Source organism: Molossus molossus, unplaced genomic scaffold (genome assembly GCF_014108415.1).
Source record: "Molossus molossus isolate mMolMol1 unplaced genomic scaffold, mMolMol1.p scaffold_m16_p_18, whole genome shotgun sequence".
Taxonomy (NCBI): Eukaryota; Metazoa; Chordata; class Mammalia; order Chiroptera; family Molossidae; genus Molossus; species Molossus molossus.
In genome coordinates this window covers 29,212,977-29,238,256 of record NW_023425353.1, presented here as the reverse complement: position 1 = coordinate 29,238,256, position 25,280 = coordinate 29,212,977, and the positions used below count along the sequence as shown (strand labels likewise).

Genomic DNA, 25,280 nt, shown 5'->3' with positions numbered 1-25,280 from the left:
CCAATGGAAGCCAGGAGGGGCAAAACAGACTACTTTCTACTTCCGGTGCTTAGCGGCCTCGCGTTTCCGGAGCCTGGAGGGGGCTCGAGTGATATCGCGAGAGGCGAGAAAGGGCGCAGGGTTTGAAACATGGCGGACGACGTGGACCAGGTGAGTGTCTTCTGAGGGACTCGCTCCAGCGTGGCTTTCTCATGTCCAGCCCTGGACGGCTTTGCGTACCAGGGCTGCTTCCTCCAAGCTAACGGGAAGGGAGCCTATCATGCCGCCTCTCTCCGGGTCGTTACGGGCTTGAATTTTGCCTCGGGCCTTGAAGTCGTCTTCTTAGAAATCCGCCGGAAAACTAGTTAACTTCGCCCGCTCGTCATTTCCTTTCTCTGAGTATCAACTTCATAGAAGGGGAATGATCTTGGCTTGCTTCACGGAGCTGTCGGAATTTTGATAGAAAGCGTGATAATAAAGTTCAGGACTTTTTATCACTACTGAGCGCAACTATTGTTACTCATTCAACAAATACTTAGTGAACATCAGCTTTCTATGGTTAGACACCGTTATAAAGCACCGGGGACACCGGCATCGACATGACGTGATCACTGCCCCTAGTTGGAGCTTGTATTGCGGGGGAGGACGGATTAAAAGTAAACATTGATATGTGCGCTATATAGGAACTGTGATGTGGTGTGCGAGAAACAAGCAAGGAGCCGTGTGCAGGGAACCGAGGCCTACGGGCTCTCTCAGCTGCTCCTCCTCCTTCCCAAAATACTCTTCCGCAGGTGTCGTGGATCAGGCCACGACGTCTACTGAAACCTCACCTCCTTTGGTCACCTACATGAACGAGCCTACTCTCCTCAGTCTCTCTATTTTCTTCATAGCATGTTACTTGTTCATATCAAGTATAAGTTTTGTTTAATGTCTGTCTCCTGCCCCCTGCTCCCCAATGTAATTTCTTAAGAGTAGGAGTTTTGTTTTGTTTTCATTATTCTGTCCTCGGAGTTTAAAACAGTGCTGGAAACACTCAACACATTGATTGAGTGAATGAATGAATTGGCTGACCTGGGAGGTCTCTTTGGAAACGCAGTATTTAAAGCTACAGGATGAAAAGGGTAGACAGCGGGCATCCCAGACTGAGGCTAAAGTAGGCCTCTGTCATGTGTAGATTCTTATATCTTATAGTATTATAATTATATGCCTCTCTTGACTAGAATGAGCTCCTTGAAGGCAGGGACTGACTTCTGTATCATTGTAATCTAATTGGTTAGTTGGTTCTTAACAAACACCTGTTGAACTAGGGTTGGGGAGCAATTGAGCTCAGGATGTTTTTCTCCTCTCATCTAGCCATTTAAGGCTGTAGGGCCTGTAATATTCGGTCACCTTCCTCCATTGGCCTCGTATGCTCATGAAGAAGCTCTCCTTGAGTAATTTTATCAACTCTCCTGGCTTCAACCATCTCTTCCATGTAGATGACCCCAAGTCATCCTAGCCCTGATCTCTCCGAGACCTGTTTCCAATGGTTCTTTAACAGAAACAATGACAACCATTTTATAAGTACTTTCTGTTTGCCAGATAGTATTTTAAATATATTAGCTAATTTTTTAAAAATATGTTTTTATTGATTTTAGAGATAGAGTAAAGGAGAGAGAGAAACATTGATCACCTGCCTCCCATATGCACCCCAACTAGGGATGGAACCCACAATTTTGGCATGTGCCCTGACTGGGAATTGAACTAGCGACCTTTTGGTGCACAGGATCATGCTCAACCAACAGAACCACACACTGGCCAGGGCTATACAGTATGTTAGTTAATTTAATCCTCATAAGAATCATGAAGGAAGATTTTGGCTTCCTCGTTTTATGACAGGGAAACTGAGAATTAGAGATGGCATAATGTTTTTTCAAATATTTATTTATTGATTTTAGAGAGAAACATTGATTTGTTGTTCCACTTACTCTTGCATTTACTAGTTTATTCTTGTATGTACCCTGATCGGAAATCAAACCCTCAACCTTGGCGTGTTGGACTTTGCTCTAATCAACTGAGCACCAGGTCAGGGCTGAGGTGGCATAATTTTTAATCTCAATTCATAAGTGTCAGAGTCAGGAGTTGACCCACACTGTCTGATTCCGAAACCATGGCTTTCAGCCAGTATTCTATACTGCCTGTTGAATATATTATTATTACTACTATTTTTAAATCCTCACCTGAGGACATATTTCCATTTATCTTCAGATAGAGTGGGAGGGAGGGAGAGAGAGAGAAACATTGATGTGAGAGAGACAAATCGATCAGCCACCTCCCGCACAACCCTCACCAGGGCTGGGGACCAAATTGCAACCGAGGTACGTGCCCTTGACCAGAATCACACCTGAGACACTTCAGTCTGAGGGCCCGTGCTCTAACTGCTGAGCCAAACCAGCCAGGGCTGAATATATTATTTTTATGGCCATTTGGCACCCTAAATTCAGCCTGCCCTGTACTGAACTCATAGTCTTCCCTCAGACCTTCATCTCTGATTAGCACTGTGACTACTGTGTAGTAGTCATTAAGTGAATACTTTTCAAATTATTGAATGATATTTGAGATAAGGTTTACGTCACTGAGAGTGACTCCTTATACCTTGAAATTGGGTCAGGCAGTTGGGATTTTGAGGAACTGAGTACAGTCGTGATTATATTGCTGTATAACTCCTCCCTGTGTATGTATGTTTCAGGTCTCATTTGTATAGCACTTACTTTGTGCCAGGTACCGTTTTAAGCGTTTATATATGTCATGTAAGCCTCACAACAATGGTATTAGGTAAGCACTATTGTGATCCACATTTTACAAGTTATGAAACTTAAGACATAGAGGAGTTATGTTATTTGCCCACATCACACAGCATAGCATTAATTTGAGTGCTGCATTCTCTCTAGTAACTAGATTACTAAGCCTGCTTCTTTTATCAGCAACAAACTACCAACACTGTAGAAGAGCCCCTGGATCTTATCAGGCTCAGCCTGGATGAGCGAATTTATGTGAAAATGAGAAATGACAGAGAGCTTCGAGGTAGATTACATGTAAGTACATTTATTAAATTACCTTGAAATCAGATTATTTCCTTGTCATACCTCCCTTCTCTCACTCCCTTGAAGTGTAAAAACTGTCCACTGTGGAAGAGCATTTTGAATGTAGAGGAGAGCGAGGTGGAAGGTCACCCATATTTCTGTAAGTCAAATACAAGTGTATTTTATTCATATTTTTAACATTTCTTTCTCTTAACAGAAATGATATGTTTATTAGAGTGATATGTTTATTAGATATGTTCATTTCTGTCATTTTTTTCGTTCTGTTTATTTGCAAATAACATTTCTTCATTCTTATTTAAATGTTCTTTAAATTACTGATATATATATAAATTTGTTTTTTAAAAAATATTTTTATTGATTTTTTTTTAGAGAGAGAGATACAAACATCAATGGGAGAGAGAAACATTAATTGGCTGCCTCCTGCATGCCCCCTACTGGGGATCGAGCCCACAACCTGGGCATGTGCCCTGACCAGGAATGGAATAGGGACCTCTCAGTCCATGGGACGATTCCCAATCCACTGAACCACACCACCCGGGCAATTTGTGTTTCCTTGTGAAAAAACTTAACACAGAAATACATAGAGTAAAAGGTGACATTCCATTTTGTCTATTAATAACCACTGTTAAAAATTGGGTCTAGAGTTTCTCAGATCTTTTCATGTATATATTTATATATATGTCTGTATGCATATATTTGCACTATATATGCCATCCCTAAAACATGGGATCTTGCTACACATATTTTTGAGTACCTTTTCCTTCACTTAATCTTTCTTAGAAATCACTGATCATGACTGAATATAAATTCTTTATTTTTAATGACTACATAGAATTCTTTATTTGGTAGTGATATTTAGATTGTTTTCCATTTTATGTTACTATAAATAATGCTGCTGTAAGCATGTTTGTACATATTTCTTTGTATCTGCAAGTATTTCTATAGGATTAGTCCCTTGAAGTGGTCACATTTATTCATAAAGAGAGTAACTGAAAGTTTTGCTTCTTCTTAATAACATGTTATTTTCCAGAGTGTATTGTTTTCCTTTACTGCCATTCTACCCTAAAGTGATTAAAAATGACTAAAATTTATTGAGCATTGTGCTAAGTGTTTTGTAGATAATACATATCTCATTTAATCTTTATAACAACCCTATGAGGGTAGATACTAAATATCCCTGTTTTGTAGTTGAAGAAACTCAGGCTCAGAAAGGTGAAGTTACTTGCGTAAATTGATACAGCCAGTAAAGGGAGGACCAGAATATGAACCTAGGCAGTCTGACTTCAGCCTCACCCTAAGTACTATGATTCTACCTCCCATAAAACCTAAAGATAAAGAACCTGCTATTCTTGGAAAGGAAGTAGGGGCCTAGGGAGACAGTAGTCTTAATATATCAGTTAGCCTTAAGGGAAAAGGAACCCCAGGAAATGGAATAGTGGCAACTTTGCCAAGAAAAACGGAATTGAACTTAATCACATGGGCCAGTCAGTGGCACATGGAGAGACACCCTGGGACAGACATGTTGCCTTAACTCTTGGAAGTGTCTTCAGTTCTCTATATAGATTCAATTGCCTCTATACTGAATGGCCCCCAACCTTTTGTTTGTTTTCTCCAATATAGATTTTTTTTTTGCTCTAGGTTTTTTTTTAGTGTGTTCTGCCAGCAGCTCCCCATGTGGCTCATTGACCACTTTTATTTTGATGTGAGTTGGTGAACCATTTAACACTTTGTTAAAAGTAAGCATAAGTGGGTTCTGAATAAGGCCCCTGGAGGTTCATGAGCTTTGGAGCTTGGATTGAGGACATCCTGAATATCTGAGTTGGAGCATTTATTGATTGAGCCAACAGGTGCCAAACACAGTTCTGGCTAGGTTATAAATGGGCAGAATGTCATTTTACTTATATTACCTTATGGTGTTTAGTTTAGGATAGGGAGGATTGAATGATAGTGCCTTATGCCTTTAGGAGACTATAATGCCATCATCTTAGCAATTAAACAAATAATTTTATTTCCTTTACTGTGTTTTTCTTGTCACACTGTTACAGATGGAATTGAAAGAGTCTACTGAAAAGTGATAAATTTGCTATTTTTCATAATTATTATAAATGATGTAAAGTGCCTTAGATAACAAGTAAGATGACCACTCAAAATAATTTCAAGTTATTTTGAATAAATTCAGTTTTGGCCATTTAAACAGTTTTGTATTTTTATCAGATCAATTCAGTTATTGTTGGAAATTATTTGTAAAGAAACAGTATATTGCCCTGACCAGTTTGGCTCAGCAGTTAGAGCATCTGCCTGTGGACCAATGAGGTGCGGGTTTAATTCCGGTCAAGGGCACATACCTCGGTTGCAGTTCATCCCCGGCCCTGGTTGGGGTCATGTGGGAGGCAGCCACTCCATGTTTCTCTTGCTCCCCACCCCCCACCCCCCACTGTGTCTGAACAAAAAAAAAAAAAGGGGAAAATGTCCCTGGCTGAGGATAAAAAAAAAAAGGAAAGTATATTTATACAGCAGGATAGGTTTTTTTTAAAAAGATTTTTAAATTGCTTTTTAGACGGAGAGGAAGGGAGGCGGTGGGGGGGGGAGAAAGAGAGAGAGAGAAACAAACATCGATGCGAGAGCAGAATATTGATTGTCTGCCTCTTGCACACCCCTTACTGGGGGTTGAGCCTGCAACCAGGGCATGTGTCCTGACTAGGAATCGAACTGGCAACCTTTCAGTGCATGGAACAATGCCCAACCAACTGAGCCACACTGGCTAGGACCAGCAAGATTATTTTTTATTTGTGTGTAGAAGTTAGTGGGATAAGTATTCTGGGTTACTTTTTTAAATATTTTTTTCTTTATTGATTTTTTAGAGGGAGAGAGAGAGAAACATCGATGAGAGAGAACATCAATGGCTGCCTCCTGCATGCCCTCTCTGGGGATCAGGCCCACAACCTGGGCATGTGCCCTGACCGAGAATCAAATTGGCGACCTTTTGGACACTTAACCACTGAGTCACACCAGCCTGTGTTACTTTTAATTGAGTCATTTGCATATTGTAAGTCCTGTTCATTGTTTCTTAATTAAGTTTCTTGGTCCCTCACCCTCCCACTTCAGGCTTATGATCAACATTTAAATATGATATTGGGAGATGTGGAAGAAACAGTGACTACTATAGAAATTGATGAAGAAACATATGAAGAGATATATAAAGTAAGTCATGCAATTCTATTCATTGCTTTTAAAATGCTAATTGTTCTTAACATTCAACAGCTTAACGCTTGTTTATGGAAAGTCTGTTGTGTTTTGACACCTACTCGTGGATTCAGTAGAATGTAGCAATTAAAAGTAAAGTTTTGGAGTCACACAGGCCTGTTTCCAGTATTGGCTTGGCCACTTCTTACCTGGGGTACTTCGGGCAAGGGAATTAATTTGCAGGCTTAATTTCCTCATTGGTAAGCAGGAATACTATTACTTACCTCATACAGTTGCCAGGATTCAATGAAATGTGACCGTGTAAGATGCCTGTGTGCTAATATGTAACAGTCATACTGGATAATGTTCTTTTGTTTGATGTGGATTTGATCTAGCAATACTTAGTAAAAACTAAAATTTGGAAATTTTAAAAATACATTAACTCATTAAAAAATAAACCTATTAATATAAGTAACAGTTTTATGAACAATAACTATTTTCTAAAACAAAATATTTAGTGAGAAGAGTCTTTGTTTCACATTTTTGCAAGTCTCTTTATTGCATGGCTTAATTAATGACATCTAGCTTCTCATAACACTTTTCTGCATTTAATATGTTTTGATATAATGGAAGAAAATTGGACCTCACACATATAGATAGTTGGAAAAGGGATGAGTATTTTTTTGTGGTTATTTGCCTTTGATGCTATACCCCAATTCAAGAGTGGTGGTTTTTTTTTTTTTATCCTCACCTGCGGACATTTTTCCATTTTTTGTTCAGATAGAGTGGGAGGGAGAGAGTGAGAAAGATATTGACATGAAAGGGACACATCGAGTGGTTGCCACCTGCACAATCCAACCAGGGCCAGGGACAAACTGCAACCAAGGCACGTGCCCTTAGCGGGAACCGAACCTGGGTCTCTCTGGACTGCAGGCCGATGCTCTAACTGCTCAACCAAACTGGCCAGAGCAAGAGTGGTGGTTTTTTAAAGGTTAATTGCAGTGTGGAATCTGAAACCCTGTTAATGAACTTTTCATACTCTTGTTATATGCAAATTCATTGGTCTACCTTCCACTTCTAGTGGATCTTTGACACATGCATAATTTTATAACGTCAAGGACTGGTCATTTGGAATATGTTAGTTCACTTTGTTATGCAGATCTTCCAGATGTTGACACATTTTATTCTTCAAATATAAAAAAAGAAAATCACATTTGTCTTTAAGTCTTAAGTATTGGGAAGCCAGTTTCTGGCCCTCCTAGAGAATAGTGGCTTAAACCTGGATTCAAATCTTGACCAGCTATATAGTTGTACCAAATTATCTGTGACTAATTTTCCTTGTCTATAAAGTGGGCATAGTAATAGGACCCAATTAATACAGCTATTGAAGATTCACCGAGAGGTTACTTGAAGAACCTTTGCATTAGCAACAGGTACATAGTAAGTGTTTAAATGTTAGCCTTTGTTGGTTTTGTAGTTGTGCTTTAATCATGGCTTTCCTCTTGTCTTCAACCCCTCCTGACTCCTTTGCTAGTTTTCTTTCTCTCTCTGAACATGGGCTTTATTTTTTTTTTAAATCTTCATCCCCCCCCCCCCCCCCAGAGATGTCATTAGTAACTATTATATGTTATAAGCCATGAGTCTGTAACAGTAATTAGTACAGCATAAAAGTTTAGGCTCTTAATAGATCTGGGTGAAATCCTGGCTCCTGATGATGAGTTAGGTGACACTTGGGCAAATTATAGAAACTTTCTAAGCCTCAGGGACCCCCTCTCTGTGTATGTGTGTATTAGAATGGTTTATTGATTTTTTTTTTTTTTAGAGGAAAGATATCAGAGGGAGAGAAAGAAACATCTGTGTGAGAACAAAACATCTATCGGCAGCCTCCTGCACGCCCCCTACTGGTGATTGAGCCTGCAAATTGCAACCTGGGCATGTGTCATGACCAGGAATTGAATTGGCAACCTTTTGGTGCACTGGATGACACCCAACCAAGCCACACCAGCCAGGGTGGGGAACCCCTTTGTAAAATGGTAATTCCTGTGTTTGCCTCCCAGGATTATTATAGGGTGCACTGAATTTGGTGCATGGAAAGCTGGTGGTGTGGTGTAATAGGTGACCATTGTGATTACGGATAAATCTATCTTCCGTTTCTTTCCTTTGCTGAGCTTCAGTCTCATTTCCAATATTCTTATTAAAGGTTTTTCCACTTTGGATGTTTGCTTAAACTTAGTAAATCTAAAACTAAACTCTTGGTGTTCTTTACCTTCAAAAATTCCATATTTCTGTTTATGATTTTTCTGTTATTTAGACCATAAATCTAAGAATTCCTTTTCACTCCCACTGATCAGTAACTAATTTAGCTGATTCTCCCTTCATGTTAGTTTATGTTTTATGCTTTTCTTTTCCATTGCCATGACCTTAGCTCAGGCACTTTTCTTCATGCCCACCTTCATTCTAGCCCATGTATGACTGACTGCCAAAGTGGTTATCCTCAAACACTGCTTTTCTTTGTCACAGTCATGCTTAGAAACTTTTAAGGCTTTCTGTAGCCTATAGAGCAAAGCACACATTCAGGCTAGGTTAAGACCCTCCGCGGTGTGGTTATAACTTTCCAGTTTTCATTCTGATGACTCTAGTCAAGTAGGTCTTCTCACTGACTTCAGAGTGTGCTCTATATAGTTCTGCTTCTGTCTTTTCCCATAATATTTTACCTCACTGGAATGTCTTGTCTCTTTCCTACCAGCTCATCCCTATCTCTTCTGTGACACTTTTTTTTTTTTTTTTTATCCTCACCCGAGGATATTTTTCCATTTTTTGTACAGATAGAGTGGAAGGGAGAGAGAGAGAGAAACATCGATGTGAAGGGACACATCAAGTGGCTGCCACCCGCACGACCAACCAGGGCCGGGGACAAACTGCAACCGAGGTACATGCCCTTAGCGGGAACCGAACCCGGGTCTCTCCGGACCGCAGGCCGATGCTCTAACCGCTGAGCCAAACTGGCCAGGGCTCTTCTGTGACACTTTCTCTGACCATCTTGACCTTTCCTCCTTTGGTCATTTCCTCTTCTGGTTGGATCTTCTAACCCTTGACACTCTGAGCTGTCACTGATCTTATTTACATTTTCATTTGTATATTCCTTTTCATCTTGGGAACTACTTGATGGCAGAGACCAGGATATTATTCATTCTATTCCTCATAGTGCCTTGTTATCTGTAGGTGATAAGTATATGGTTAGGTTTTAGAGGAGTATGCAATAGGGGACGGAATAGAGATAATGAAGTGTAGTCTTGTTAGAGAGATGAAGTACATGTTATTAGTTAAGTTTTAAAATTAACTGGGAAGTGGAAATAGCATGAATAGATGAAAAATCACAGTGTTCTAAGAATTAAGTTTCAACTTCTGGTGTATAACTTGCTAACCAGTTTTATTAGGCTGTTAACATTTTGCCTTTTTATTAATTTTATTTGAGCATATCAGTACTATGTCTTTTTTCCAAGATTTGATGGTGTCATGGTTTGCACCAGTAGGTCAGTTAGCCTCTCTATGTAGCTTCCTCAACTGAAAAATGAGAGGCCTTAGATTCCATTCATAGTAAAAATCTCTAGTTCTGATTCTGTACAAAATAATATTAGGGGAAACACACACACACACACAAATTCAATTTGGAGGGAATACTTTGTCACAGAACAAAAAAAAGGTTGAGAGAACACATTTGCTTATTCAGAAAGAGAATAGAGGGGGGTGGGGGAAGGAAATTGCTATGTTTTAAATAAGTGCTGTGCGCCAAAGCCTTGCATGTTTTATCACATTTACTCTCCCAGTAACACTGAGGTCAGTGGTGTTATTTCCATTTTTTAGCTGAGGAAACCAAGTTTAGCTAGGAATAAATATGGTAGGGATTTCAAACCTTGGCCTAACTGGCTTCAAAGCCTGCAGGGCTCTTTGTATTAGGGAGTGGAGTAATTGATGATGGAATTGGTGGACAGTGAAATCTTGAAGTTATTAGGGTAGCACTAAATTCTTCTGGATAGCTCAGCAATAGCTGCGCTAACATGGGTAGACTGAATAAAGAGATTATTACAAAAATCTATAGGATCTGGCAGGCCATGGTTGGTCCCTGCCACCGTGGACTTTAAAATTTAATTTGTAAAGTGCCTAGTGTGCAGAATACTTTCAGGTACCTTGAAGGTGAACAATTAGGAAAGTATTTTAGAGAGTATATACTGGATATGAGACAGTGTTTTATCATAACGTAAACTTATTCTAATAGTAGACAAGTAGAAGTGGGAAAGGTTCGAGGACTAATCTTTGTTGAATGCCTGCTGTGTGTTGAGCACTGTTCACCCCATTTTATAAATACATCATATTTAACTCTAACAGCCCAGTGAACTAGGCCTGGGTTAAAGCTAATCTGCATTGCTATCTCTATGAAAGTATATTTTCTACTTGGCTGAGACAAGACCCCACATCCTGCTCTGACTGCTAAAACATGATTCTCAGTTGTTAGGCAAAGCTCTAAGAGCTCTCAAAGCCAAAATGTTTTAGAAAATCCTTTGTAGATAAAGGGTGGGTGGTCATGGTGGCAGGTCATGATAGTAGGGCTTCAGAGACAAAAATAGGAACCTCACCTTGTAAGACATCTGGAGCAAATTAAAGCTCCAACTGTTATCAAAATGTAACAGTCACAATCTTCTCTGCTCAGAACAGAGAAGATCTCATCAGTAGAACCTTTTCCTGTTAGGTGATATCTTAAAAGCTCCCTGAACATCTACCTTGGTGTGGGAAGTTGTTTTCCCATAAAAAAAGGTAACTCCTTTTATGTTGAAACATATCACATAGACTGCCGGTCTCAATGGAAAGAAGTTCAGAATTTTTAAATCTCTTGCACTTAAAAAAAATGTATTCTTTTCTGAGCATAAAAGGAATGTGTATTCATTAAAAGACTTTAGAAATTTATAGACAAAAACAATGCAAGGAAAATAAAAAATTTCCATCATACCAACCAGAAGGATCCACTGAAAATATTTTCCTATATCTCCTTTTAGTCTTTCTTGCTGCTCATTTTTTTAAGTTAACATGGACATAATCATAATGTACCAATTCTAAGACGTAATTTCTTTTTCTTACATTTTAGCATTTTTAAAATGGACTTGTATCTCACAGATGATATAAGAAGGAATTGTGTCATAGTTTAATTAGCATTTTTTCCCTTTTTTAGTTGAACAGAAGTTTACAAATGATGATGTCTTAAATGTGATGAAATATAGAATATACAGTTGTTTTTTATCCTCACCCAAGGACATTTTCCATTTTTTGTTCAGGTAGTGTGGGAGGGGGAGAGAGAGGGAGAGAGAGAGAAACATTGACATGAAAGGGACACATCGAGCCCTGGCCGGTTTGGCTCAGCGGTTGGAGCGTCGGCCCGCGGTCCAGAGAGACCCAGGTTCGGTTCCCGCTAAGGGCACGTACCTCGGTTGCAGTTTGTGCCCGGCCCTGGTTGGTCGTGCGGGTGGCAGCCACTCGATGTGTCCCTTTCACATCGATGTTTCTCTCTCTCTCTCTCCCTCCCACTCTATCTGAACAAAAAATGGAAAAATGTCCTCGGGTGAGGATAAAATAAAAAAAGAAAGGGACACATCGAGTGGCTGCCACCCGCACGACCCAACCAGGACCAGGGACAAACCACAACCGAGGTACGTGCCCCTAGCAGGAACCGCACCCGGATCTCTCTGGACCACAGGCCGGCGCTCTAACTGCTGAGCCAAACTGGCCAGGGTTCTTCTCACGTTCTTAGGCCAGAACTCAGCAATATGCAAGGGAGCCTGGGAAATATATTTTAATTGTGTACCCAAGAAGGAAAGAAAAAAGAATTTTTATGAATAGCTAGCAATTTCTGCCATAGTCTGCCCCTTGAGCAACCAAACATCTCTGTATACCTGTGAGCAAAGGATTTAAAAAATATTATCTCCATGGAAAAATGATCATGCATTTCCTTATCAATTTTCTTTCTTTAGAAACCTGATAAAAGTGGAATGTCAGCTGTTTTACTAGGAAATATTGCTCATGGTGAAAATGGTTCCTGGTTGGTAAACTGTATGTGAACTGGAAGAACTATTAATGAGCTCTAAATACTGTTAACTCGTAGCTTTAGGCTTCCCTGAATGTGATGTGATACTTGTAATGGCATGTGGCCCTCCTTAGTAACTATGAAGCTACATTTGTGTGTCTGTTATAAGAGATACTGCTTCCTCTGTGGAGCTTAGGGCAGTTATGCCAGGGTGGCTCCTTCACCCACCTGGTAAGTGAGCTGTCATTTGGGTAGCTAGAGAAGAGTCCTTGGAATGTTGTAACAGCTCCCACTGGGTATGCTGCCTGGCTGGCATATTGTGCTTTCCTTTTGTGAAGCTCTGTATACTGGTATTAGCATGGTTATATGGAATTTTGTGAATTTGATCGATTAGTTGCGATGAAGACCAACAAGAATGGGTATTACAGAACCTTGTTTCCCACACACAGAACACACTCACCTCTACCCCAGAAAAGGCAAGCAGGGACATCCAGCTCAGAGTCTGGGATCACCACATGATTTGGAGTTTTCAGATCTACATGTGGTCACTTGTGGTACCAATTACTATAAATTATAAAGGATGAATTACTTTCCATTGCTCTCCCACATCCACCAAAGCAGAGCAGGGACAAAATATTCACCATAAAAACTCCCTTTTAGTAAAGGAAAGGATGGGAACAGCCCTGGCCAGTTTGGCTCAGCGGTTGAGCGTTGGCCTTCGGACCAGGGAGTCCTGGGTTTGGTTCCTGCTAGGGGAACGTACCACAAAAAACAAACAAACAAACAAACAAACAAACAAACAAAAGAATGGGAACATAGAGCAGTTACTGATCCTTAGCATTGACAATCCCCTGGGGAGGTATGTCTGTTCTCTGTCCCAGTAGTAGAAGAAATCCCTTGGTTAGGTTAAGTATGTTTCATGCAATATTTGGGACATACTTATACTAAAACAATTCTTTTTTATCTAGAATTCAAATTTAATTGGATGACCTGTTTATTTATTTTGTTAATCCTCACCTGAGGATATTTTTTCATTGAATTTTTTAGAGAGAGTGGGAGGGAGGGAGAGGGTGGGGGCAGGGGGAGAGAGAGAGAAACATCGATGTGAGAGAGACACATTGATTGGTTGCCTCCCATATGTGCCCTGACTGGAGCCGGGGATTGAACCTGCAACCCAGGTATGTGCCCTTGGCTAGGAATCTAATCCACAACCCTTCAGTGCTCAGGTTGACACTTTAACCACTGAGCCATACCGGCTAGGGTGGGTGACTTGTATTTTTTTTTTTATCCTCATCTGAGGACAGTTTTTGTTTTTTTTTCATTTTTTATTCAGATAGAGTGGGAGGGAGGGAGAGGAAGGAGAGAGAGAGAAACATGAAAGGTACACATCGAGTGGCTGCCACCCGCACGACCCAAGCAGGGCGGGGACAAACTGCAACCAGTGACTTGTATTTTTGTTGGCTAAATCTGGAAACCCTAAATTGGGGTGCCGAGCTTTCACAGCCAACTTCTTGCTTATGCTGGAAGATTCAAATAGTCAAAGGCTTTTTTTAGCCAGGCTATAGTTTCTTTGGCAGTGCAGTTTCTTTGAAAATTAAGAACTTCATGTTTCCAGTATGGTTACTTCCAAGCAATTCTGTGGGCTACTATCCCCAGTCAGTGTTCTTTCCTAGATGTAGCTTGTAGATGCCTTTATTTATTTACTGTCTCACCTGTATTTCTGTCCCTCAAATTAATGTTCACTACCTTGAGACCATTTGCTAAAGTGAGTTTAGATGGAAAGACAATACCCTTAATCTGATCTTTGTCTCAGAGCTGAGTTTGTTTTACTGGGCTTAGTTCCTTAAAGCTTTTTTTCCTGCTTATGTCTATAGTTTGGCTTTTCTGACCCTTTGAATTCTATTTCTTGTCATCTCGGCTTGAAAACCAGCTAGTTCTTTCCTGAGCTCATCTCTTTCTTATACTCTTTGCTGAGTGCATCAGGTTAACACCAACACCTACCAACATTTGACTTCCAACCTTCCCCCAGAACCTATAGGTTTGGGAGGTCCTTTGGCTACTCTCCAAGTCATTGCAGACAGTTGGACCATGTGTTTGCCAAGGCATAAGAGGATTTCAAACATTCCATATCTGTTTAATTACTGCCTAAGGCTTGACACTTAGGCTAATACCCTAAGGTATCCATTTCATATGCATGAGTGCAGTAGCAATATGTAATGACTCAGCACAATAGAATTTTATTTCTCCCCACATAACCATCCTGAGTGGGGTTTTAGGTCAGCAGCAATAGCTTTTTTCCAGATGCTCAGTTAGGGGCCCAGGCTTCCTCTGTCTTAGGGTTCTGCCATCCTGTGGGTTCTCCAGCAGTGGGAGGAAGACCATAGAGGGAAATTTATAGTAAGTTTATGGATAAGTCGGTCATGTCTGTTTATTTCTCATTAGTTAAAACTTAATCTCATGGCTAAATCTGGTTGGAAGGGAGTATGAGAAATATAGTCTAGCTGTGTGCCAGGAAGAGAGTAGATATTGGTGGATAGTCCAGTCTCTGCCCCAGTTACTGATATCCAGGAAAAGTAAACAGTTAATAGATTGTTTTTTTGTGCTACAAAGGTAAGTGATCAGTTTTTTAAATCAGTTTGTATTATGATGAATCTATGTGTGGTTTATTGTTTCAAATTTCTCTTGTGAAAAACAAAACAAAAAAATACTACCTATTTATATAAATGTATTCTTTTTATTTCTTCCTTTTCCAGTCAACAAAGCGGAATATTCCAATGCTCTTTGTCCGGGGAGATGGTGTGGTGCTAGTTGCCCCTCCGTTGAGAGTTGGCTGAAACAAAGAATTTATTCTGTGTGGAAATGAGGAGACTTTATGTGATTGCGTCTTTAAATGCAGAAGATGTTCAAAGAGAAACCTGCGTGAATTTTGACATTAAGAAATGGCCAAGGATTCTTCCACTCCTGAAATGAGTTGATTTGCACATAACTCACAAGTTCTTAAGCTAAATGGCATTTTTATTTTTCTCCAACCCTCCTTATAAATGTGACCACCAAGATGCAGCCCTCTTTTTTTAGGAGTTGATTGTTCCATTCATTTTTTTTCAGACAATTTCTGATTTTTAAAATTAAATTTGATGTTTTCTTTTTTGATTTTTAAAAAAATGCAGTCTCTTGTGAATTCTTTAAAGTAAGCACACATCTTACATTCACTGCATTTGTACGCATGTAATACATCTACTATGTTTGAGGCACCAGGTTGAGTACTGTGCTGCTTTCCCTCAAGTCTTCTGGGAAGGCAGTTGTTTAAACCAGTAATTGCAGGACAGTGTGATTAGTGCTGCTAGAGTAACGCATTTATAGGATGCCGTAAGACACAAGAGCACCCAAATCAGAAGGGGGTAGGGGAGGTGATAGGTCATTGTAAACATTAACGTTGCGGTGAAGGATGAAATATAATTTCTGTTACTTCTGTCTGGCCTGATTTATTTCCAAGGTTAAACTTCAGTGGTTATATACCTGTGTGGTTCAGCTTTGTCATATCTACCAATGCTACACATATTTTGTGACTCAAAGAAACCATTTTTCCATTCTTGGATCATAGGCCATTAATGATGGGAGGGCTAAAACAACCTGTCTTGGCGGCACAATAAAACAAAGTGGCTAAAAAAGCAGAGCTATTTTTATTTCTAGCTTCAGTCAGTCAGCACTTAATGCTCAAAAATAAAGGGGAACGTATACATATGTGTTACAATCTCTAAACCTTGATTAAGACCGGGTTTAGAACTTGACATCCTTCATTAAGTAGGTCGTACCATTTTGAAATACAGAAAGTTTGGTATGTGGATGGTTTGTCTATAAGTATGGCGAGTGTGTGTGTGTTAATTCATCATCCGGCATGATGTGCTAACATGCACACTATGTTAAGCCATGTGCAAAAATGCTTTCGGTAGACATGAGGAAGGTTTTGTGTTCATTAGTTATTGTACCTGTCCCTGCAAGTTAAAGGAGAAGGGAAAAACAAGTGTGGGCGAGCTGACAGGGTTCTATCTAATGTGAGTAGACAGGAGAGAACCTCCCTTCACTTCTGCTCCCTCCACACTTTGTTTTTAGGCTTTAGTAGTCCCAGAAGGTGACCTGTTTTATAGCATCCTGTTCACTATTGTAAAACATGACTTGTTCGGATGGTAGCAAGTGGTCAATCCTTTGGATCATCCTTTCTGAGTAGGACTCTTGCTTAGATGATGATGATGATACACAATGATAATTACCATCATTTGTCGAACAAAGTGCACTAGGCAAAAGCAATTTGTATACATATTCCTGTTTAATCCTTACAACTTTTTTTTTTTTTTAAACAGAAATGTTACAAGAAACCGAAGCTCAAAGAGCTTCGGTTGCTTGCATGTGGTCACATAGCTAGTACAAGGCAATAAGATGTGAATCTGTCAGACTCGTGTGTGTGTGGTCACATAGCTAGTACAAGGCAATAGGATGTGAATCTGTCAGACTCTGTGTGTGTGTGGTGTGGAGGCGTGCTGTGGAGACCCTGGCTATGGCTCCTGATGTCCACCACAGCCTTGACCTGACATCCTCTAGAACTTTTGGCTGCGAGGACTGTTTACACACGTTTCTCAAACCATGGTCTTAAAATTTAACAGTTACCTTCATGTGCATATAAAACTCAACTGTGCCTTGGTCAGTTTGGCTCAGCAGTTGGAGCATTGGCCTGTGGTCTGGAGAGACCTGGGTTTGGTTCCAACTAAGGGCATATACCTCGGTTGCAGTTTGTCCCCAGCCCTGGTTGGGTTGTGTGTGTGGCGGCCACTCGATGTGTCCCTTTCATGTCGATGTTTCTCTTTCCCTCTCTTTCCCTCCCGCTCTATCTGAACAAAATTGGAAAAATGTCCTCGGGTGAGGATTAAAAAAAAACAAAAAACTCAGCTGCAGCATACAAGCATCCACTTAATTCTTGGCTGCTGAGGTACAGGGACATGGGCAATAAAGGATTAACTGCAGAAAAACCTGTATTACCAATAGAAAGGAGGGGGTTTTGTGAGCCCTTTTGGAGCTCGGGCTACCTGCTGTGGAGGGTTGGAGCTGGGACTCAGTCCACAACAGGGGCAGCTCAAGTAGTGTCCTGCCACAGTCCTCTGCGTCAAGGCTTTCTCTGCAGGTCTGTAGGGGTCTTTCCGTCAGGGGTTAAGCAATCAGAGGGTCCCTGGGAACTATCCCTTGGACTTTGAGGCTGCACAGTACTGAGCTCTGTCCACCTGGATAGCCAGTGGTCATTAGAGCTGGTGACGTGGTTTCTGCAATGTGGTGTCACACAGGGCAAGAGGATCCTTTTGACCATCTTTCCTTTGGAAGCCTCTGAAGCAGATGCCGTGCCTGGATTTCTGTCTTGCTGGTTTCCTGAAAGAGATGGTTATGAATAGTCCTTGTCTTCCACAGAGGAAGATGGACGGGCAAGGTGTAGGACAACACCCATCCATCTTTAAGATGAAATGTGCCCAAATTGAAACCCAAGTAATTTGAGCATCCTAAGTTAAGACTAAAATCATTCCCTACAAATAGACAATTTTCACAAATTTCAAATAGTGATTTTTGAAGATCTTCCCAAATTAGAAGTATCTTTCTGCACACTATGAAATTGGTTTCACACACCTTTTATTACGTATAATATTACCTGTGTTGCCCACACTGCTTTCAGCCTGAAGTCAGAAGGAGAGGAATGTTCTATTGTGTGAGCATTTGCCAGCTGTGAGCAATGCTCACCTGCCTTGGACCAGGAAAGTAACTGAAAATTCCGGGAGCCATCCTGGCAGGATCAAGAGGCTTGATGTTTCTGTAACTCTGCTCTGCTGAATTATGTGGATTTCACCCTTGGGCTAGCCCTGCCTGATTTTTCAGTCTATCTGTCTGCCAGCTGTAATGGTCTCTGTCCTTGACTGGTTCATGTGCCAGTTCATGTCTATAGTCATTATAGCCATGTGACTGTCGGGCTCTGATGGGCCACATGCCCATTCTGGAACTAAGAGCAAGATTATTTCCATTGAGCCATATGGTCTGAGTTTGGAGAGGGGTAGCTCTCCAAAGGGAGCTGGAGAAAAAGATGGATGGGAGCTGGAGATAAAGAATGCCTGTTATGTAAGGCTAACTTGTAGGTATTTGATTATTAGTAACACATTTCTTGGAACACACCTCATAGTGGAAGCACAGTGACTGAAAGCCATTGCTCTGGAATCTAGTAGGAGGCCCTGGAGCACCTTGAGAGGTAATCCGTGTGAATAGAGTTTAGATTTGTTAAGTTGACTGGGCCTGATGGTAGCTGGAATCCTCTGAGGGTGGAGGCTTGGGGGGTCTAGGCTGGGGAACCTGCAACACAGGAGGGGAGGCTGAGAGTAGGTATTGGGGTCCTGGGAGCCATTGAGGGCAGGATACTTGCATGGTGTGAATCAATAGCACTGAACTCCAGACAAGTTGCTGCTTATGAACAGGTACAGTATTCACAGCCCCTGGCATGGAGCCTGGCCAAGAGTTTGTCCTTAGTAAATGCTGAATAACTGAGTAATTAAGCTGTGAGAAAACCAGCAACAACAATGTGGATATAAGGGGTAAATGGTACTTTTTTTTCCCCAGCTTCATTGAGGTATAATTGACAAAAGTGTAAGATATTTAAAGTACACATTGTGGTGATTTGATATACATTATGAAAAGATTCCCACCATCTAACCATCTAATCTAGTTAATACATTCATCAACTCACATACTGTGTGTGTGTGCGTGTGTGTGTGTGTGTGTGTGAGAGAGAGAGAGAGAGAGAGAGAGAGAGAGAGAGAGAGAGAGCGCATTTAAGTTCTCACCAAATGGCAACTGGTATAATATAGTGTTGTCAACTATAATCACTGTTTTTTTTTTTTAATCCTCAACCGAGGACATTTTTCCATTTTTTGTTCAGATAGAGCGGGAGGGAGAGAGAGGAAGAGAGAGAGAGAAACATCGATGTGAAGGGGCACATCGAGTGGCTGCCACCCGCACGACCAACCAAGGCCGGGGACAAACTGCAACCGAGGTACATGCCCTTAGCGGGAACCGAACCTGGGTCTCTCTGTACCGCAGGCCGACGCTCCAACCGCTGAGCCAAACCGGCCAGGGCAATCACTATGTTTTTTACATTAGATCCTCAGACCTTATTCATCTTGAAGGTTTGTATCCTTTTACCAACCTCTTCCTCACTGCCCCCCCCTACTGTGTTTCTAAGAGTTGGACTTCCTCTCTTTAAAAAAAAAAATTCAGATTCTACATGTGATATCATACAGTATTTGTCTCCGTCTGACTTATTTTACTTAGCATAATGCCCTCAGGTTTCATCTATGTTATTGCAAATGGCAGGATTTCCTTCTTTCTCATGGCTGAATAATACTCCATTGTATATATTAGTGCAAATGGTGCTGTCAAAGGTGAACTTTGCACATTGTTTTCCAGGTACTTGTAATGTCCTCCCACAATGGGACAATGCTTTCCACTTTTTTTTGCTTTTCTCACTTACTTGTCCCCATTACCGTATACTTGAGAATAGCAGTATGTGACAAATGTAGATAACTAGTTATCAATTTAAATGGAAAATTAACACCAAGAAATGAGGAGGCCAAGGTCAAGTGTTTTAAATTCCTTTTAGATCCATTGCTCACTTTTAATAGCTGGATCATGTAGATTCTTATTTTCTTGTCTGCTTCTAGAAGCTTCCTGGATGTGGAAGCAACATGCCCCACTGCGGTTTCTGGGATTGATTACTCCAGAGGAATTGTTTTCTTGGCACCCGTCTACAGTACTGTGGGGATCTGGGCTCTGGGTGTTGACAGGACCCCTAGAGTTTGTTGCCCTTGGGTTGCAAACTGACCATTAGATTCTGGAAATGTGGTGTAGTCAGGTAAACCTGGCTTCAAATCCCCACTGTGCCACGTACCCATTGGGCAAGTTACTTATGCCCTAGGTTCAGCTGGAAGGACACCTAGGACGGTGCCTGGAATGTTACTGGCACATCACGAAGTCTCGGTTCAGAAGTCACGGAAGTGGAGGCAGTATTGGGAGGCCAGTTAAGTTTGCTAAGGTCATTCATTGATCTTATTCCAATTATCCGCACTCGTTCTCTCCCCACATAGTTTTCAGGAGGATCATGAAATAATTTAATCCAGTCAAAAACTTTCAAATGTCTATTGAGTGTAGGCTCTGTTAACAGAGGACTGAACAAAAGAAACAGAACGCAATACTACGTGCTCAGAAGGAAATGGAGGGTAAGTTGACAGGGGGGCAGGACACATCAGAGAAGCTCAGAGGGAGTTTGTCTAAAGAGGTCACTTTTGAGCCAACACCGAAACAGCAGGAGGGACCCAGCCCTCTGGGGATTTGGCAAAGTGGCATTAGTTCAGGCAGCTGGAACCCGTGCAGAGGCTCTGAGGCAAGAACAGTTTTGCCTGGTGAAGGGTCAGCAGGAGACCAGTGGGCTGGAGGAGTGAGCCAAGGGAGGGCAGTAGAGATGAGATTAGAGAGAGGCCAGATAGATCATAGAGATTTCAGAGGTCCAGGTGTAATCCAGCACCTTCCTGGCACAGATGGGGAGGAACAGGCCAGGGGAGTGAAAGAGACTTGTAAATTCAAGCAAATCTAGTCCAAAATCTAATTTGGAGCCATCATGTGACTGACTCAGCTCCAGTTCACTGCTCACACTGTGTCCCCGGAGCTGTGCAGTGTGTGTTTGTGCTGCTGCACAGTCCCTTCTGTGTTGTTTAGGGAGCAAGTTAACATTTTCCTTTCAAAGGAAGGGGTGTTCCTTGTGAAAACCGGCTGCCATTGGATCCTATATAAGCTGGTGCTCCATGTTCATAGGATAATGACTATACTCTCCTCTTCTCAGTTGGGTCTCATGGAAAAAGCCCAGAATTGGAAATAAAACACTCAAGATTCAGCTCTCTCCCCCATGGTTTGTGAATTTTGTCAAATCTTTCACCGTTTCTGAGCCTCAATTCTTCACTTGAAGGGAAATGTAGGGAGTTTTACCTCAAGGGGCTTGAGCTGCTAATCTGTGCTTGGGAGAGAGTGCACCTAACCTTGTTTGTCCTAATTGTCAACACCAGGTGGTGCTGTGCTCTTTGCTTTTCAACTTCAGTTTTTCTTGGTTTGTAGTCAACAAACAGGATATTAATGTTGGCCAGCAAAGGCTGGGTCATTTATTTCCTTAAATCCAAACAGTTTGTGAAACTCCAACCCAACAATATCAATTGCTGCCAGGGGAAAAGAAGGAAAGAAAAAAGAATGTGTTGTTTAGGGAGCAAGTTGTAAGGTAAAATGCCCATCTAATTTTGTTCATATTCCGTTGAACTAAAATGAGATTGTCAACAAGGCCACATTCCAGACAAGACGGCTTTTGTCAGCACTCCGCCCCGTGCCGGTAGTTGACTGGTGGTCGGCTGGAGCTTTTCTCAGGGTTTGAGGCCAGATTCTACCATTTCGTTGAGCAGATCCTTCTACCTGCCCGTGACCTCAGTGTCGTCATGTGTATAATGTCCTGTCAGTTTAAATGTGGTGGAGAAAAGGCCTGGGATCCTTCTGTTACTGTGTAAAAGAGTCTAAATTTGGAGTTCTTAAAAAACTCTTGGTTATAGTATGTGAAAGCCAATGATTGTATGTACTAGGTAAAGAATACAGACTTGAATAAAAAAGTCTCATGTTCATATCCCAGCACCAGGGCTTCCTGGTTGAATACCAAACAGCCTCTCTGATCCTCAGTTTCCTCCTCCATAAAATGGGGATAGTGGCGGTGCCCATCTCATGAAGAAGGGCAGAGGATTAAGTGACATCTTATAGGATCTAGCTCAGGGCCTGGTGTGCAGGAGGAGCTCAGTGTATCTTTGTTTCCCTTAATTAAACCAGCTCTACATACTGGCCTCTGTATTTTGTCCTTAGTATGAAAGGCCACTTGTAAATATTCATCTGTCTTTATGACAAGGATCAAAGCTGTTCTTTATGAGTTCATAATTTCTGCCTTACTGATTCTACTACAACATTAAAAAAAAAAAATCTCATTGATCTCTTCTTGCACCATTTTTCCTTTATGACTTTTCCAATCTGAGGACTCCTAGAAGTTGAGTCAGATAAAAACTTATGATAAGGATTTGGAAATCAGATGAAGGGGCCCGGGGGACTTCCCTGTTGCAGTCTCAACCCTTCCCCTCCTTAGTTCTTGGCAATGTTTTTCTCACTTCAACTTTAGGGTACAAGAGTAATGAGTGGAACCAGCTCAGTGAAAAAGGTCACCCAACAGCATCACAAGATGATGACATCACTGTCAGCTCCTGCCCAGGAAAAACCCAGGGCTCAAATAACAGAGAAAGGGCAGGTCATCTTTATGGCAGGCTGCCATCAAATATCAGGCCTGGGAGTGTTGCTAAAAATTACCCAGGTGCCACACCTGCCTCTGCTCAGTTTGCCCTGGGCAGCCTTGCAGCCCTCGTGTGCTCAGAGCAACAGAATATCACCAATGAGATTTTTCCCCCATTTCCTAGAAGAAAGGATACTATCTGCCAGAATCAAAATAGTATGTTAATCGTGTTACAGGAATGCTGTCCAATCCAAGCACACTCCTATTGAGCAATGGCCTTGAGGGGATAGTGCAGATAAGCAAAATCTCAAAGTTATTATCACTTTGTTGGAATGGACATTGCAGAAGGCCTCTGGTTGGCCTCTCTCTCCAGGCTAGTTGTTTCTGCAGTGTTACATGTCAAGTGAATCATGTTTTTAGTGCCCTAGCGGGACACTATGACTTAGGTGAACCTGATGCAAAAATCCTCACATAAAGTATTCTTTTGTTCAAGTGAGTGGTTATCCCCAGTTTTATTTATTTCCCAAGTTCATGGTTTTATACATTTTATAATTCTTGGTATAAATTCTTTAATATTTTTTTTCCAATTATAAGAGAAAGTTTATTTAGAAAGTTATAGGAGTAGTAGAAGTGAGGCAGCTGGGCTGTGTAGGCTCAGGGAACAAGTTACAGAAGCAAAAGAAGGGCCCTTGGCTCTTGGAGACAAAGGCAAAGGTAACACACCTGGGGGGAAGCAGAAGGGGGAGGAAAAGGTGCAGGTGTGGTCCCAGATCAGCAACAGCACCGTCACCTGGGAACTTGTTAGAAATGCCCATTCTTAGTCCCCACTTACTGAATCAGAAGCTTTGAGAGAAAACCCCGGAATGTGTATTTTAACCCATCTTCCAGGTGATTTGAATGCATGCCTAAATTTGAGAACCATTGTCCTATGTCCTTGATGCTTAAGATGTGGCTTGTGGACCAGTGTCAGCATGGAAGCTTGTTAGAAAAGCAGAGGCTATGACTCTATCCCAGCAGGTGAATCTGACAGCTGAATTGGAATCTGCACTTTAATAATGTCCCCAGTGACTCACATGCACATTAAGTTTGAGAAGCTTTCTAGCTCTGTCCCCTGAGAGCCTAAAACAGTGGTTCTCAACCTTCCTAATGCCACGACCCTTTAATACAGTTCGTCATGTTGTAGTGACCCCCAACCGTAAAATTATTTTTGTTGCTACTTCATAACTGTAATTTTGCTACTGTTATGTCTTAGGCGAGCCCTGTGAAAGGGTCGTTCGACCCCCAAAGGGGTCGCGACCCACAGGTTGAGAACCGCTGGCGTAGAAGCAATACTACATTGGTAGCAGGACCCCACCTAGCACCTACATCATGGATGCTAATGATCTTTTAACACCAAAAGGAATAAGGCTTCTTGGAGAAAAGGTTGCTGATTCCAGGGCGAGTGTAGGGCAAGCGTAAGATAATGCTAGAAGAATGATGGGATGTGTCAGAAAGATACAGGCCAGTTTATTTTATTTACTAATTTACTTTTTATCCTCACCTGAAGACATTTTTTGATATTTTGTTCAGATAGAGTGGGAGGGAGAGAGAGAGAGAAACATCGACGTGAAAGGGACACGTCGAGTGGCTGCCACCTGCACGACTAACCAGGGCCGGGGACAAACTGCAACCGAGGTACATGCCGTTAGCGGGAACCGAACCCGGGTCTCTCAGGACCGCAGGCCGACGCTCTAACCGCTGAGCCAAACCAGCCAGGGTGATACGGGCCAGTTTAAAGGGGCTCTCACTGGCCGAGTCTAAGACAAATCTGATAGTAGTGGATTATAACCTTTATGAGCAAAGTAAAAACCGATGCATTCATAGTGCTATAAAGGAATAAATGATTGTATAAATAAACGAAAGAGAAGGAAAAACTCTTCCTTGTAGCTTAATGCCAACTAACAAGTATAGAAGGAAAGATGGAGTAAGAAAGTCATCTATGAATGCTAAAACTAATGGGTGAAAGTTTGAGAGACAGAATATTTATATTTTAAAAGTACCTTCCTACAAGGGACTTAGTAAGTTACAAAAGAGAAATAGTAACTTTATTGTGGAGAAACCTGGAGGAGACCACCTTCACCCAACAGAGTTACCATCACCTATATTGGGACAGACCAATACCAGGTGCCTTCTGCTACAATGCCTGGGAAGGATACAACATCACTTCTGTGGCATTCCCGCCAAAAAGGCACTACCCGACTCCTCCTCAGGAAGCATCAGGAAACCCACACAGAGGAACGTCCCATGAAACGACTGGCCCATGCGCTTAAGGAATACTAAGGTCAAGAGAGACAAAGAGTGGCTAAGGAATTTTTCCCGATTAAAGGAGACTAAAGAGACAGGAGGACTAAATACAGTATGTGATCCTGGACCTGAAAAACTATATGTAATTTTAAAAGGTTATCGTTGGAGTACTTTTTAAAATATGGACCATGGTTGTGTAAGAGAATGTTATTATTTTAGGAAATGCACACCGAAGTGTAGGGTAAAATGGGGCAGTGTATATGCTCAAATGGTTCTGAGAAAAGTATGTGTGTATATGTGT

The 25,280-nt window shown here is 41.5% G+C and overlaps 1 protein-coding gene across 1 annotated transcript; it reads left to right on the top strand.

Moving 5' to 3' along the window:
* Nucleotides 1–19: 19 nt before the first annotated feature.
* LSM3 (LSM3 homolog, U6 small nuclear RNA and mRNA degradation associated) lies at nt 20–15,387 on the top strand. Its single transcript, XM_036267047.1, has 4 exons — nt 20–150; nt 2,943–3,053; nt 6,168–6,263; nt 15,072–15,387. The coding sequence occupies exons 1-4, from the start codon at nt 130–132 to the stop codon at nt 15,150–15,152; spliced, it is 309 nt and encodes a 102-aa protein (XP_036122940.1). The 5' UTR covers nt 20–129; the 3' UTR covers nt 15,153–15,387.
* The last annotated feature ends 9,893 nt before the right edge of the window (nt 15,388–25,280 follow it).